Below are 16808 nucleotides of genomic sequence, written 5' to 3'. Positions count from 1 at the left end.
GCGCTCCACAATCCTCCACACACCCCCAGCTTCCTTTAATCTACATTTTTTTTGTGATTAGTATAAATTAAATGGAAGGAAATGAAGAAAATTCTTGGTTTGTGTGAAAGGAGGCAGTGTCAGTGTCTTCCAGCAGCTGCGTGCTGTTCCTACTGCTTGTTGCCTTGTCTCACTGTGACATGTGACTCCACTCTGCCGAGGTGTGTTTACCCTGTACTCCTGGATGATGCCGTTTCGCATTTCGCTGGGCGGAGGCTCCCAGGAGACGCTGATGCTGGAGCTGTTGCTTAGCTTCACTGTTGCCACTGTGACAGCTCTGGGTGGGGCACTGGGAACTGTGAGAGGCGGAGGAGAGCATTCACAGTCATTTCATCAAAAAACTGGAATAATAATTAGTATGTGAGAACGGAACATTTAAACTGTTGTTTAATGTCTTGTTCAAGGCCATAAAGGTGAGCACATATAAAACACAGAAACATGAAAGTGAGCTGTAACAGGAGGGGAAATTACGTTTTATCGAGGGCTTTAAAAAGTTAATAATGTTTTTTGCTAGACTAAGCTCAGGCAGGCAGGTCGATCCAAAGTCTATAAGTGCTGATGGCAAAAAAAAACACTGTGCTCTCTTGTTTTTAATCTAGAGTTTGGATCAACCAATATAAACCTTCTGAGAACCTCAGGCTGCAAACATCAGCGTGTGTGGAGGCTGAATTTAATGAAAATATGGATCAATATAAATGAACCCAAATTGTGTTGGATATAAAATTAACCCCAGAATGAGATAACATTACTATGATTCATGTGGTGTCAGACAAGCTAATGAACAGCCATTTCCTATGCCCCGCAAAGTCAAAGTAAACCTCGACTAGTTTATTAAAAGAGGTTTTCTTTGAATCTCGTTCTGGTACAGACATGTTTCCGATTTATTACCTTCTTCCGGGGTTCGAACCAGTAACGTTCGGCTGTCCTTGCCCTGGAATTCATCGAAATAGGGACGGATCTTTATCTCATACTCGGTTCCTTTGAGCAGGTTGGTGAGGATGGTGCTGCGTTCGGAAGGGGAGTTGATGTCCTGGAGGATCCAGGTTCCCCCGCTGGGTCGGTAGAAGAGACGGTAGCCCTGGACGTACTGAGACTGACGGTCAACCTTGATGAATTGAGAGCGACGGAGGGGGAATTTAGAAAAAGGTGAGAGTGAGGAGCTATAGACATGACGTTAAGTAATACATTTCTCTATTCTAGAACCCTAACTGAACCCTTTAAACGCTCTGGCCCTTACTAAAACAGAGAGCCACTCACAGTCCAGGATACTCGGATGGAAGCTGTTGTTAGCGTGACAGGCTCCTGCAGCTGGACGGCCACCTCTCCCAGCTCCCTCTGCACTTGCCTGTGGTCCACCCCCTGACCGGTAGGACTCACATCTGAGGGAAACACACACATTCACTTCTCCTTAGAGTGCTGCTGCACAAACTACTGTGGGGTTTTTCAAGATTCTTTATATTTCAAGATTGTTTTATTTGGTGCGAGGGAGGTGCAGGCGGACCTTGGGTTCTGACAGGCTCAGAGATGGGGCTCGGGTCACTCAGGCCGTAGGCGTTGACAGCTCGGACTATGAACAGGTAGATGGTGTTGGGGAGAAGGCCGGTGATTGTGTGTGTTTCCATCTTGACCATGTCAGCTACAGTCTGCCATGTGCTGCCTGCTGATTGGCTGTGAAAGGACAGGAGGAAAAAATAACTGATGTTCAATGTCTGATAACAATATGACAGACTAAATTTGATCCCTGATCTAAGAGGACACAGGTATGAACGTGTCACCTCAACTTTCACTCTGCTTGACGTGGGTTTTCACGGCTGGTGCTTGCTGTTAGAGACTTCCTGCACACCAAAATGTTTCCTGAGATGGAATCTATGACCTGCGCTGCATGGTATGTGCAATTTAACAATTCCCTGAGCATATTTGGTACTTTCTTACACTGTGGAAAGACAACAGTGCTAGAGAAAGAATACCTTCCTCTACTTAAGTTGACTTAAGTAAAAGTAGCACACTGTAAAAATCCTTCCCAACAAGTCCTGCAATCAAGATGTCACTTAGTGAAAGAATGTAAGTATAACATCATTGGGTTATTATTACTCATGCATTACTATGTATGCAGCATAGCTAGATGAGGTTGAGCTCATTTTAAGTCATTTTTGAAAAGGCTGCAACGAATGATTATTATGCAACTCAACTCATTATGAATTTGAACTATCGAATGATAGCTTGGGTTTGTAAAACTTCAGGAAAAAGTGAGAAAACACAATTACCCAGAGTCCACAGTGAAACCGTCACCAAGAGTTGAGCAAAACAATAAATACCATTGTATGTTTTTATCACTATATCTGTCAAATAATTGTTGTATCGTAAATAGTAAGTGAGTGGCACAAAAAGAAAATACTTTTTTAAAGTACGGGTACCTCAAATTTGTACTTAAGTACAGTACAAGTTTCATACTGCAATGCTGATTTGATGTGCAGGAACACAATTAAACAATGCATGAGAAGATCAGCCAACAGCAGGATCTATTTTTGGCCTCCTCTAATATTTCTTATCTGGTAAACAACAGCATATGTGAGCGAAGTCACTTGTTTCAGAGAAGTTTCTGCTCACTAGGAGATCTCCTCCAAATGATACAATTTGCTGTCCTGATGAATAATGCAATGAGGCTTGTGAGAAGGCACAGCTGCCAACAGGAAATGGGAGCATGTTCTTAGCCTTGTGGCTGTCCCCCAGATGCATAATCTCGCCACCGCTCAACCCTGGTCATTCTTCATCACGTCGCTCCCTTCTTCTCTGTGAATGTACTGTCACCTTGGCAGAGCAGCAGTCACAAAGGCCTACCCCCAACCATTTGTTTGTCACTTTTAGATGTTCCCCAAGGTTACTGTGGGGGTTTGTGGTGAAGTAGCTTCACTGCTGAACAGCACAATTAGACCAAAGAAGAAAATGATGAATACAGATGAATACTCAACTCTTGTTGTGTGTGTGTGTGTGTGTGTGTGTGCAGGCCTCACTGCGGCGGACTGGCGCTAGATTCAAGGAAACTTTGTACAAGAGCAGCTCAGAGGGAGTTCACACACTCACACACAAGGCTGTGGCCCCAGAAAACGAGAAAATGAATGCTGTTTCACCAGGAAAATGAAAAGTCTGCCTTTGTACGTTAAATAAACAACATTACACATTGCATATGTACACAATCACACACACAAGCCCCAACCCTCGATCTTCCCTGTGCTCCTACAAACAAACCATAGCACCTCAGGCAAGGAAATGTTATTGCAAACATCCCACCGGTACCCTCCAGCTGCTTTACAAAGAATCAGTTTGCGTTACTTGGAAACGCTCTGCGGCTGCTATGGGCCACGGTGGACGTCTGGATCTGATTAAACTCTGACTGTGTTCCCCTCTTTATCGAATTGGAAGGACACATTTCCCCATAACGCTGTCCCTATCTTCATCTGGAGGCTTCCTTCCATCCGCCAAGCCACTCTTCCTGCTCCGCTAAATCTACTTTTCCCCTAATTAATCCAAGGTGGACTTCCTCTCAGGCGGCAGGACCTGAAGGTTTCTGACAGCAGAGACCCGTCACGTGTTTGTCTCTATGAACTGCTTGTCTGTAAAACCTGAAATGAAATGTTACATTCCTTAAACCTTTTTTTATTGAATTATTCTGCATTCTTTTGAGGACTGAGTCTTATTTTCAAGGACTAATAATTATGAATAAATGTGGCAGCTCGACTCATTTGAAGAAGGCATTTCATTAGTCTGGGCTTCAGTGACTGAGTTTTAGTGTCCTGAAATGAAAAGGTTTTCTTTTCTGAGAGAACCAATACTTTTGCATTAAAATTCAATACAATAAGAACACAGCCTTGACTGCTAAATAAAGAAGAGGAATGATTTGTGACAATTATTTCCTAAAAAAGCATACTGGTGAAGGGTCCCCGACAAAAAAAATCTAATCTGTCCTTGAGTGTGTCCACTAGTGAATTTGCAGCTGCCTTTTCTGTAACCAAGATTTTCCGAAACACACCTGAAGGCCTCGATGATGTAGGAGGTGACAGCAGCTCCTCCCTCATGCGCGTTGGGCTGCCAGGTCAGAGAGACGCTGTTCTTGGACACATCTGTGACTATGGGTTTGTGCGGCGGACCTGGCAACTGGAAGGGCTCTGTGGCCTGAGCTACTGATGGGTCTGCGCTCTCTGGACGGTGGGGGAACGGAGGAGGAAACAAAGACGGAGGCAGGAAGCAGGAGGGAGTGAGGAGGGAGAGAAATGAAAACAGAGAGAGGACGCACACTTGATTAAGCTGCAACATCAGCCTTCAGCGTTACCGTTTCATAATGTCCTCTGTGTTATCCCGCTAATGTTGACTGAACATTTGCATCACCGTCGCTGCAGGCTGAGTTCCTCACTTCTAACAGACTTCACAACTTTGCTTTTCATGACAGCTATTAGATCTTAACAAACCATTACAACGCTAATGGTTAAATAACATACTTAGGTGTCATCAGAGCAGCTTGTCAACTTGTTACTCCTTCGTTTAATGCCACTAATGGAATCTCTACAGCTTGAAATATTTTATGTACTAATGCCTAATGAGTTGTGGAAAGAATAAAAAGGGCATAGCCTCACACAGCACTGTGATCCAACTGTGTCTTTGAGCTGCAGCACTAACTGACGGTATCTCAACATTACATCCCCAATGAGCGCATTAGAATGTTTTAACCTTTAATTATCCCCAGAAAAATGCTCGCTGGTTTTTAACATCCAGCTTCACATTCATGTACTTACAGTCATTTATGTTTGCAGTCTGCCCAGGACCAGCAGGGGCTAAGTCTTTTAATTAGACTCAGTTATCTGTTTCGTTTGAGCAATTAAATGGTCACAAATAACACACCTTGTTACTTTTTAAAGAATTATCACACACTGAGAATTACTTAGTGCATAATTTTTCTTATCTGCAGTCCCACTTTAATCTATAACTCATCATTTAATTGCTGTTAATTAAGAGTGTTACACAGTGACTTTTCCAAAGTTACCTAAATTAATAATAGTGCAGAAAATAGTTTTCAGACACTTGTGTTTTCAGCTGCATAAAAGGTTATTTTATGTATTTACACTTTTGTGTTGTTATTTGTTGCCACTTCATAGAGCTGTACTTTAATCACACAGAGACAATTTACCTTTGACCGTGAGCACTCCACTCCAACTCGTCTCTCCACTGGAGCTGGAAGCCAGGCAGGTGTAAACACCAGAGTCGGTTTCCTGGCAACAGTAAAATGTGTATCGTTAGTTTAGTGTGTGAGTGTGTGTGTGTGTGTGTGAGAGAGTGAGACTGTGCTAATGTACCCATTACTAGTGATTGAGACTAAATGTCATATCTCTCAAACGAGAGTGTTTGTACTCCGAGTACTGAGCAGAGGGAAGCAGAACAGAGAGCTGTTACTCACACAAAGCCGACCAGGTGACTCTTTCAACTTTCACATCAAAGTAAGACTGGTGTTTTAGTATCAGTGTATAGCAGCTTGTAGCTCCCATTTGTGGCAATACGTGTGACACCTCTCTGAGCATATAAGATGGAAATGAAGTACTGCTGAGTGATGCATGGGCAGATGTAATAACGTAAAGATGAACATTATAGTCCTTAGAAACTTTAGTGGCACATGAGGCCTCATGTTAAAGCAAACTGATTTAATTAGCATGGTTTGGATGTGAAGTCGTTCGTCAGTAATTTAAATTTCATCATATTTCAGCCAAGATTTTTAAGTGAAATGCAGCAATCAGCCAATAAATTTGTTATGTTTATCCAAATGTGTTCATCGTTATTCATTTATTGTAAAAAAAAAAAAAAAAGTCAACCCCCCCCCCCCACCCTGCTTCTGTTGGGCATTGATTACTGTTAACTGCATATGAATATTTGCATTCTAATTAAGTAAACCTTAACATAACCTGTGCTTTATTTAACCGCTCCTACGTTTGTCAATCATAGTTATTTCAATTTTATCATAAAAGATGAATTCTCTCTGGACCTATTTGAAGTGAAAGCTAAAGTCAAGCTGGTGGCTTTTATGTTCCTCGTCTGATTCCTACATGGCAGAGAAGGAAAGTTAAAGGAAGGATCAAAGGACAGAATTTTAATGACCGGCTAGAGGTCTAGAAATTTCTGAGGCTCCAGTCTCTATACTCAACAGCTACTTAGCATTCTGGGCAGGCTATGAGCAGATGTAATTAAGGTGTGTGATAAATGTGCCTGTGTGTGTGTGTGCACATGTGAATGCTGGCTATTACATTTTTGGGAAGGCAAGCCAAAAGCTAGACGGGCTGTGAAATTGCTTACAACAGAGGGAGATGTTGGGGGTCTCTACACTGGGGAATCTCTCAATGTGACACTGAGGTAGTAAGAACTCGCAGGAGCCGTGTCTCTAAACATGTTTCTGTTGCTTTAGCTTCACTGCTCCGGGTCATTCTTTTCGTCTCTCTTTGTTTTTTACTTTGTTTCTGTCTTTTCTCTTTCATTTTCAGTTCAGAAAGACATCAGCGTGGTGTGAAAAAAAGTATTTGAAGTAGTGCTGACAAAGAGTGCTCCAGCAAAAAAAAAGGCTGAACAAATATGTGCAAACACTAATTCCTGACAGATTACTCAATGCCGTATTTCTACTGTTTCTCTCACGGTCATTGCAGCAGAAGATAAAATGACATTAAAATCAAAAGAGATAACCAGCTGTGCAGTGCTTTGGTGTGTAATAAGTCTTCAAACTCATCTGTTACTCCAAATAGACTTCTTAAATGTGATTGCTTTGTCTCACCATTACCCAAAACAATACGCCACAAACAAACCCCCTTGCATTTTTTTTTCCAACAAAGGTCTGTTTTCAGCCTACTGCCAACCAACACGGCCAAGAAACACAGCAATGCACCAGCAAAAAGACAACTGCTTTCCAATAAACAAAGCCGATTTCAGGATATTCAAAAAATCATGTTTTATGAAAAAGATTTAACATGTTGTATAGTCCCTAATGATACACATAATGTGCTTTGTTGAGAAACTGAATGTAAACTGAAAACTTTAAATTTTAGTACTGCAGTGGTTCCCAACTATTTTTGTCTGATGTACGCCCACAGCAGCATCAGATGGGCCTAAGAACCCCTTGATCATACCCGTTTGATAGATGGGATGGCTCTTGGCCATTGGCTACTGTTTAATTGTATTTTGTCGTAGTTTTGGCCAAGTTTGCATTTGTACTACCGCCATTTGGAGTGAGAGAAAATGGTTGTTTCAACTTTAAGTTTTGTGTTGTCATTTTTTACTAGTGTGTCTGTAATCTTAAAGTGGTCATATTATGCTCATTTTCAGGTTACTCATTTTCTTTAGGGGTTGTACCAGAACAGGTTTACATGGTTTCATTTTTAAAAAACACCATATTTTTGCCATACTGCACATTGCGGCAGCTCCTCTTTTCACCCTGTGTGTTGAACGCTCCGTTTTAGCTATGGAGTGATACATCTCAACTCTACAAGATCTTTATCAGGAGTTGCACAGGCGCAGTTCCTAGTGAAGGACTACTAGCCAATCAGAAGCAGAGTAAGGCCTGAAAAACACGGCTTCAGTTCAGCTGTATATGTTCCCCTTACCAGCTTAGCAACATGGACTGGAGCAAGTTTCAGAGCGGTGAGTTATTAATCCTTGGATATTTGTGGATATCTAATGTCAAATTATAATTTTAATTTTTTCAAATAAGTTGAGCTGCACAATTTTTCTATGGACCCCTGAGTAGCTGCAGAAGATCTTAAAGATTGTGTCAGAAATTAGTCTAAACAAAACCATAAACTGTGCAGAGTAGGTGTAAAAAAGTAGCTAAATTATAGTGTCAGATACCTTGGCTGCATTTAATGTACACTGTGAGGACAAAATGACGAGTATTTTATTGTTAACTGCACCTGTGAGGGCTGCTGCCTTTCTACATAGTTCTCCTGTTGCACTGTATGTGTGTGTGTGTGTGTGTGTGTGTGTGTGTGTGTGTGTGTGTGTGTACAGGTGTGTGTGTGTGTGTAGGAATGAATTTTAATTAGTTTTTCATTTGTTTTGCTCTAAGATGTTTCAGTCTTTGTAGTTCATTTTACATCAATTTACATGCAGACCCAATCCCCCGCAAACACAATCAGCCTTCCCTTATTCACTTATTCTGCAAACACAGCCCACATTACTCCCATTGAAAACCTTATACATTATGCAGAGGATGTGCAAGGCAGAGCCTATCATGACTAATGCCTCGCTGAGCGGCGTGCACATACTCTGCCATTCTCCTCTCCTGCATCTGGACCGGGCTCATCAGTAACACTGACAGAGGAATTACTCAAGCCTAAGTGGCATGTCAGAGCATCCTGCAGGACACGGGACAGGTGACTCTCCACCCTATTCAGCATCCCTCGCTGCTCCTCCTCTTCTTCTATAGGCCCTGACCTTGAGTTGACCTGTGGGCCGTCTGATGGTGCGTCTGTCTGGGGGGGTAAAAAGCGGGTCCCCATATGGTGGCGTTTGATCGGTGGATAGGGAATCGGCACGGAGGGCGGGTGGGGTAAACAGCCGGGACACCTGACTATTAATCAAGGCCGGCAGCTCTGGGCGCTGAGTGAAACAGATTGCTGAAAAATGGATGAGGCAAGAGGAAAAGAGGAGAACGGGAGGGAAGGGAGCCAGGAGAGAGGAGCTCTGAATTCAAAGAGGGAATTTGAGAATATATATTTGGTTTGTTGGTTTTATATATGGTTTGATTACATGGGATATTTCTGCACTGCCAGTCAAACAGACTGATGTGAACTTTGGCCTCTTTTTCATTTTCTTTGGTCACCACCAGCTAACTTCCCAGTTAGCATGGGCATCAACAGCACACAGAAGGTTCATAATGTTGTCAGATCCTTAACTAGGAGGGTACAGAGGGGAAGTGTGATTACAGACTATAACACGTGCACGCTGGGATTTAAAGTCAACACATTTCTGTTACCTTTTGTCCATGTAGTCCTTCTCACACTCCTCAGGCTTTGTTTGGGTTCCTCTGTTTCCCAACTGTCCCTCTCCCTTCCTTTTTTTTACCCTGTCATACCCGCAGACACTCCCTACCCCACGCCCACATCAACCGTTTAGCCGAACGGCAGCAAAAACCTCTCTTTAACCCCCCCTCCCCACTGGCACCACACACACACACACACACACACACACTTCCCGTCTGTCCAGGATGTCTTGGCACCAGTGAGGGACAGCGGTAGTGTGTATCTGGCAGAGATCCCAGGGTAATGGCACCTCCTCATTGCCAGGGTATGAGGAACAAGCAGACCATCTGTCTCTCTTCAGGGGCCCAGTTGAAATCGACTTATTTATACTGATTATTTCGGGGTTAACTGTGTTTTATGAATGCTGATTTTATTTTTTTCCTATCATGCAAAAGGAAGTTTGTGCCGTTAATGTTTTTAACACTCTCTTTTGATTTTGACTTTGATGTTAAATCGTTGCAGAGCTCACACGAAGGTCTGTTCAGAGATTTTTAAATTGATAAATGTGACGGCTTTTACATTTAACATCTTGGGTAAAATGTAAAAAGTTTTTACTGGACAAAATCCTGACTGATGTTGATTTCATGAGATTAGATAATCAAATCAATATCTAAGAAATGCGTGTCTTTGTGCTCTTCTTCAGTGCCCATTTACCAGAAAACGACAGTAATATTAAAGTACATGGAGTCCCCTACTGTACAGGACCAGTGTTTAGGATCTAGAACCCTCCACTTTCTAGTGCGTAGGAGAGCCCACGGTGGTTTAGAACTCGAGAAAAACTTGAAAGACCCTCTCTCTACACCACCATACCTAAGTACAGCCTCACAGCTGTCTGCAGACTCTTTCTTTGATTTTTCTAAAATCACAACAGCTTATGGAAATAAATGAATGAAATACAACTTTCATTGGAACTGCGGGCCTTGATTCTACAGTAAGTTTATCTGACGTGGTGTCCAGTTTCTGACCTGACTGATCACTTGCAAGCCAGAAACTAAAGTGAACAGAGTAATTGTGCGATCTCACCTCTGTAATCCACAGCCATAAACACCATTTGTTGTTATGTCTGCAGCAAAACAATGACACGAAATACACCACCGCCACTTAGGGCATGCCTGTTCAAACGGAACCAAAGTCCAAAGAGAACTTCAACATGGTGTTTGACAGCTTTAAATGGGTCCCAAAGCATGAGCACTTTCAAGTCGGTGCTCTCAGCTGTCAAGTCACTCCCTTTTATTCCCTCATGACATGAATGCAGCATAAAATGTACTTTAGGCTTCTAACTATTTCTCCTTCTACCTCCCCCTCTCACTCAGCCTCCTCCATTTCTATCTCTCATTCATCCAGTCCTCACTCGCAGTGATGAATCGAGGATTTAATTACAAGTCTCAGCGATCGTTAATCATTGAGAACCCACAATCAATTAATGTGTGAGCCTCCTCGAGTTTCGCAGAGGCTGTGGTGACCTCAGGTGCTGCTTCATACCCAGGAGGGAATTCTGGGCAGAAAGGATTTCATTAGCATGGAGTAAGACAGTGCTAATGACTGCTAATGGCCTCGCGTGCTCATTATCATGGACGATCACACCTCACAGATGTGGTTTTGTTACATTCCCCACCTCTCCTCCCCTCGTAAAAACTCATCATTTGAGTCAACCATAAAAATGTCCCCTGTTTAAGTGCTTCATACTTTCCCTGTAATAAAAATAGTTGTTTTATCATGTGGAATATGTTTACCCTGCATGAACTGCATTGTGTTTGATGTGTAAATAGGGATACATGTAGATTGTGAATACATTTCAATGAGTTTACAGGAAGGCGTGGTGCGATGGAATGAGAAGTAGCAATAAATATACAGTGCATTAAAGTTAGCTGAAGGTCACCACAGAAAAGCTGTGAATTTAAAAAGCACACATGCAAAGAATAAGTTTTTCATTTGCTGTTTCATTAGTCTGGGTATTCATAAACTTTGTGTGCAGCTTGTTTGATTTAGTTTGAGGTTTCAGCCAGTACCTGGAGGTTGGTGATTTGGAAGGTGCCGTTTTCCATCAAGCTGATTCGACCATCGTTTCCCAGGATCCTCTGGCCGTCTTTCTCCCATTGGATGCTGGGGATGGGGTTTCCTATGATGTGGCAGTGTAACTGGGTGGTGGAACCAGGCGCTAAAGTGTGATTGGTTGGTCCCTGGCGGATGATGGGCGGGACACGGTCTGAAGGCGCTGTAGGGACAGAGAACAAGCTCAGATGGTTTGAAATATAAGACCATAACTCCATTCATCAACATTTATTCATATAGCACTTTACAGCAACCAGCAGGTGTCCGAAGTGCTTTACATCAACCAAGAATAAACAACACAGCATTCAATAAAAGACAAGAAAAAAACATGAAGCCTAGAAAACAGTAAGCCAAATAAGGTCACCTAAAATCATCAGAAGAAGAGGGAAGTTGTTGCACCACTACTGCGTATTAAAAGCCATTCTAAATAAATAAGTTTTAAGTTTTGATTTAAAATGAACAACATCCATTACAGTGCGAATGTCAGGGGGGACCTTGTTACAGAGTTTTGGGCCAGCGATAGACAAAGAGAAACACCAAAGCACCCAAAGCATGTCCTTTTCAACACAATAATACATAATCAGACATAGATTCTTTATCTAACTACCCATGGCCTAAAGTGTGTATGTACTTTTTCTTTCTTACAATTATGTACTTTCACGGTCAACTTCATGCTGGTATTAATAGGTTTTCTTGAAAGCTCAAACATTTCCCTCTACAACAAACCTTAAGAAAGCTTCTGTGAGACTGTACAGACATTTTGGATTATCCAAAATCCCCAACATCCTGTCCTGTATTTTCCACCCTCACTATCCATCACAAGAAAAAAAAAAAAAAGCTACGGGGCTTTTAATGGTGCACTCAACTGTTCAGAAACCAAATTGAATCCAATAATCGCAGGCTAAATGGAAATGCTACATCTCACTTGCTCCATTACATGTTAAACTATTACTGTAAGCTTGGTTGATATGTTTGATGTTGTTTTTGTTTTGTTTTTAAATTACTAGCAATATTTCAGTTTTATCCTCATCGTCATGGAAGCACAGAAAGACACACTAAAGTCAGCTGTTTGCTCTTTGGGTTACAAAGCTCCATGTTTTCCTGTAAAATCACAGCCTGCCCTGTCCTGCCATGTGAAATGTAAAATGTCACTATAAGAGAACATCCACTCCCAGAGGCTCTCAAGTCCGCTCCCTGCTCCCGCCCCAGTTTAGCATGCAAATCGATGACATAGATTTTTCTCAGGCAGGAATATGTTATGACATGGTTGCCTTCTGTCAGAGTGATGGACCACTTGACAAGAGTTAGAACCTCCATGAATACAGAATTTAAAATGATTATAATTGAAACTGTCTTTTCAGCAAACAATATATCTTAGATTAACCACCGATTATTTGGAATATAGTCCTGGTGGATAATTCAGTGTCTTTAAACGACACATATTTCATTTTTACTACATGCATGTGTTTGAAGGGAATAAAACCCCAGAGTTTTTTACAAACATAACCAGAAAGCAAACTCTCTACTTCCTATCACATGTAGTCAATAAGCTTTTAATGATAACCTGATTATTAACCATTCACATTTAAAATATCTACTGCATGTTGTATCTATTACACTTGAAAGTGGACTGCAGTCAGTGTGCTAGCCAGGAAACAACACGTGCTGGTGCGAGATAAATGAATGCTAACAGATCCTTGGCCAACACTGAGGGTGTATTTGCACTAAACTTTGCTGAAAACTGTGTACACATTAACTGAGGGACAATTTTAAGAGATGTTTTATTGGCTCATGGAAATGTAAAAAGAAATGAATGTTATATGCTTTGTTTACGTCAGCTGCACCGCCGGGCTTCGCATCTGAGGAATAAGGAGGAGTGCAACACTTTGCTTGTGAACCTAGGCATGTTCAATAAATACATGTCCTAAAGAGTAAGCATGTGTTCACTTGACCCTCGAGCGCCCATAGTCGTCAGCAGGACACTCATGGACATATATGGCAGTGCACCATGTCTGTACATCTGTAAGTTCAGTCTTAAATGTAAACAGCAAGTGTCGCCAACTAGCAGAGTTATACTTAGTTTAGACAAGTAAAAAAAAATACTGCACATTCATAAATGGTTGTGAAAAAGAGTTGACAGTCCCTAGTTTTCTTTTCTTCTCTTCCCGGCAACGGCAGCTGGCACTAACAAAGCCCTCGCCACACAAAAAAAAACATTTCACTCACCCTACAGTTTGACATTTGCCTACAGATGGGATTAGATAGCATTCCTTCATTTGTATTCTGTGCTGTAGAAAGCTCTGATATCATCAGCTAACTGAAGCTAACTGAAAATGTGAAACGTCAACACAGGAGTTAGCGTAGATAGAGCACAACGCCCTGTTTACTCCCTAAATGGGAGGGATGCAGGGAGGGAAGCATATGTTGCAGCAGGGTTATTTGCACAGAGCTCTCACCAGTTGTCCTTTTTGATTACATCAGATAAGGACTCCTGCTGTTTCCTCATTTAGGGAAAGAATATTTTAATATGACACTGCAGACTGTGAGAAATGAAAAATCAAATATGAAGCTGAAAATGTTCTGTCCGGAATACAGGTTGAAACTAAAGCCTTAATGAGAAGATAGCTGGTGAGTCTTTGCTAGTATCCCTGTAACCGTGTGGTTGGAGCTACAGTTTTGGCTAATTTTTTTGCATAGCTCACCCTGCTTAGCTGTTCACTGCTACCTGATACTAACGGGTGCCTTCGCTCCTGAGTAACCCGGGTTCGATCACCTAAAGTTTGGAGGTGGTGGTGACCGATGCTTCGCCCTCTGGATGGGGGGCAGTGTGGCAGACTAAAGCAGTGAGGGGGCTATCCAGGCATGGGCTTTTCCTGGGTTTTCCAGCCTCAGTGCCGCGCTCCTGCCTGGGCCATAGAACGTGGTGGCAGACTGTATATATGAAAGCAGTCCAGTAGATTTTTACCCTCCATAAATATTGTAGCTAACAATCACTGTATCTTCAATTATGATCGCTGTTTATTGCTCTTTATTTTTTGTAATCAGGTTCCCGCACACCCGCATCCTGTCTGCCGGTTTTTATGTGTTGACACTCACCACTTTCCACCTCTAGCAGGGCTTTAGTCAGGATGCTGCCGGCCACACTAATGGCCTGGCAGATGTAGTAGCCGGAGTCTTCGACCTGGACATCGGAGATGGTCAGCTCACCGCTCAGAGACACAGAGAAACGACCTGACTGTGACGGCTCCTGGATGGGGAATAGCAAGATCTAAGAAAGAAAACAACACGCAGTTTAGTCTTTTTAGTCAAGTATTCATCATTAATGTGTGTTTTGTACATTTTAACATACATGCATTCATTTTTTTGTGATTGTTCTCAGCAGGCTGATTTGAAAGAGAATGATACAAGCTCTCAAGTTACAACACAAAGGAAATTATGTTAATGCCAGACTAAATGTAGCTGTTCCACTTGCAGCTTTATTAAGACTCTGCAACCGAAGAGAGAGAGCCGTACATAATATTAATTGATAAATGATAAAACAGCTTTTGTTAGCTTGTGTTGACATGTTCATTTATCTGAAACAAGATACTTTGGGTCACTTGAAAATAATAAAAAAGATAAGAAGAAAAGAAGAAAATACAGATTCAGAAGACATGGCACTATTTGAATGCAGCGTAAAGAGAGAAAAGAGAGCAGTGACTGACCATGGAAAGATAGCTGAACCAAGGCCAGTCATTCACCCAGACCTTGAAACTTTATCTCTTTGTGCATATGGCTGTGTGTGTCCTCAAACTGACAAACGCACGACAATAAACACATGAAATGAAGTAAAAGAGGGGGGGAAATTGCATGAAAAAGAGACCTGCAGCAGATTGTTTCTAAAAACTAATGTGCTCTCAGCATTAAATGATTATGAAAACAAACGGTGCCTTGTGCTTGTAACTAATCTCTTTCATTATATCTACATCATGCAAACCCACAGAAACCTTTTCCAGCCACAGAGCTGAATAGTAACAATAGATGAGCAATTGTTTATCTGTTGCCTGAAAGCAATTCACACCCTGCCTTGTACAAATGTTCTATCAGCTTTCACTTTCTAATGCAATACAGTGTCACCAAAAGTGCCCCCCCCCCCAACCCTGATCTCCACTTTCCATTTTTATCTGTCAGAATGAAATAGCTGTATATTCCCTTGGTATTTCACTGAAATGCAGCCACTATTCACAACATGCTACCCACATACTTCCTCTTCTCCTCATCTTCCTCCACGCTTTCTCCTTGTTATCTCCCTCCTCCACTCTTGTTCTCCCTCTCCCACACATTCTCCAGGCCTCCTCCAATCTCACTCTTCCCCCTCTAATCTGTACCTGGGAGCCATGCTACAGGCACCCACGCACTCTCATCAGGCCTTTCAGTGCATTCCAACAGGCTGCAATGCTTATCATACACCCGCCTTTCTCTCTCTCTCTCTCACACACACACACACACACACACACACACACACACTTTAGAAGACATGCAGGCCTGTGCAGACTCACGCTTTGGTGAATAATACCCTGTGTGGATGATGGGAAAATGAGGTGTGTATGTGTGTGTGTGTGTGTGTGTGTGTCACCCTGGCACTAAACTCCAGTAGCGGTAAAAGCAAAGGATGACAGTCAAGAACATGACAGTGAGGAGAGATGCAGGTTCTGCTCAAAGCACATGTATCAAAGAGGCGTGTAAGGAAACAAGCATAATACCATCAGAAGAAGCTTCCTCTGTGGCTCTTTTTTGATTTTGATAAATATGGGAATTTGTCGGAGTCTTTTTATTGGTTTTTACTGGGTGAAATCCACTAAAATAGTTAATTATTCTGAAACAAAAAAATGTAATTTAACCACATACAGTAATTCTTTCTCATTTTATTTACGTTGCATTATGTTGTAGAAAATGTCGAGCTGGGTTTAAATTCGTTAGCAGGATGAACTAGCTTTTTTTTCTCCCTCTTTACTCGAGCACTTCAGTCCTCACTGTGACAATGCAGCAGTCCCATTGGAAGGGATAAGAGGGCTGTGTTTTTCCATGCTGGGCTGCTAATGTTGACCTGAATGCGGCAGATTTGAGATGTGCTTGTTTACTTCAAACTACAGTGAGCAGGAAGCACACCACAACTTTCAAGATGGATCTGAACTTGTTTTGAACTGCGTTTTAGTACAACACACTCTGGGCTTAGAATCATGAATCATTTTCAAAGCATTCATTTGGAAAACTGCTTTCACGCCTGGCACTGTAAACCCACATTCAAAACAATGGCTCATGATCTAACTGCTTTACATAGTCAAGTTCTCTCCTTTATGCCTCTTTATATGTTCTACGCTATATATTAATGTTTTTTTATGTGCCTATGTGTTAACTACTTTACCATTTTGGCCATGTCTCGTTTGTGAATAAGCCAATGTATCTCAAGAGACTTCCTGCAAAAAGAAAGGATTAGTAAAATAAATAAATAAGTCATAAATAGGTTCGCATTTTTTGTTGTTGTTTGGTGAAAATCATTAAACAGGCCTTTGAAACATGTAGGAGTAGCATTACCTAATAATGAAAAGGAATATATTTGCAAGGAAAACTGTTTGTTGTTGTTGGTATGGTGATAATACTCAAACAGAGACAGAGACATCACTTTGTGTTGAA

The 16808-nt window shown here is 41.8% G+C and overlaps 1 protein-coding gene across 3 annotated transcripts in view; it reads right to left on the bottom strand.

Annotated features, from left to right (window-relative positions):
- The window catches only part of robo3 (roundabout, axon guidance receptor, homolog 3 (Drosophila)), an 81523-nt gene that overhangs the window by 10840 nt on the left and 53875 nt on the right, over positions 1 to 16808 (bottom strand). For all 3 annotated transcript variants that reach the window (XM_038709076.1, XM_038709077.1, XM_038709078.1), the window contains 8 exons: positions 14232 to 14403; positions 11093 to 11298; positions 5219 to 5300; positions 4067 to 4235; positions 1541 to 1707; positions 1297 to 1418; positions 928 to 1144; positions 211 to 335 (listed from right to left, as the gene is read on the bottom strand). In XM_038709076.1, coding sequence (XP_038565004.1) covers positions 211 to 335; positions 928 to 1144; positions 1297 to 1418; positions 1541 to 1707; positions 4067 to 4235; positions 5219 to 5300; positions 11093 to 11298; positions 14232 to 14403 — 1260 coding nt within the window. The remainder of the gene's footprint in view (positions 1 to 210; positions 336 to 927; positions 1145 to 1296; positions 1419 to 1540; positions 1708 to 4066; positions 4236 to 5218; positions 5301 to 11092; positions 11299 to 14231; positions 14404 to 16808) is intronic.

The sequence above is a fragment of the Micropterus salmoides genome, unplaced genomic scaffold (assembly GCF_014851395.1).
Source record: "Micropterus salmoides isolate LMB-PRFRI ecotype aquatic unplaced genomic scaffold, ASM1485139v1 Ms_hic_scaffold_9, whole genome shotgun sequence".
Classification (NCBI taxonomy): domain Eukaryota; kingdom Metazoa; phylum Chordata; class Actinopteri; order Centrarchiformes; family Centrarchidae; genus Micropterus; species Micropterus salmoides.
This window is presented reverse-complemented; position numbering and strand designations above follow the sequence as displayed.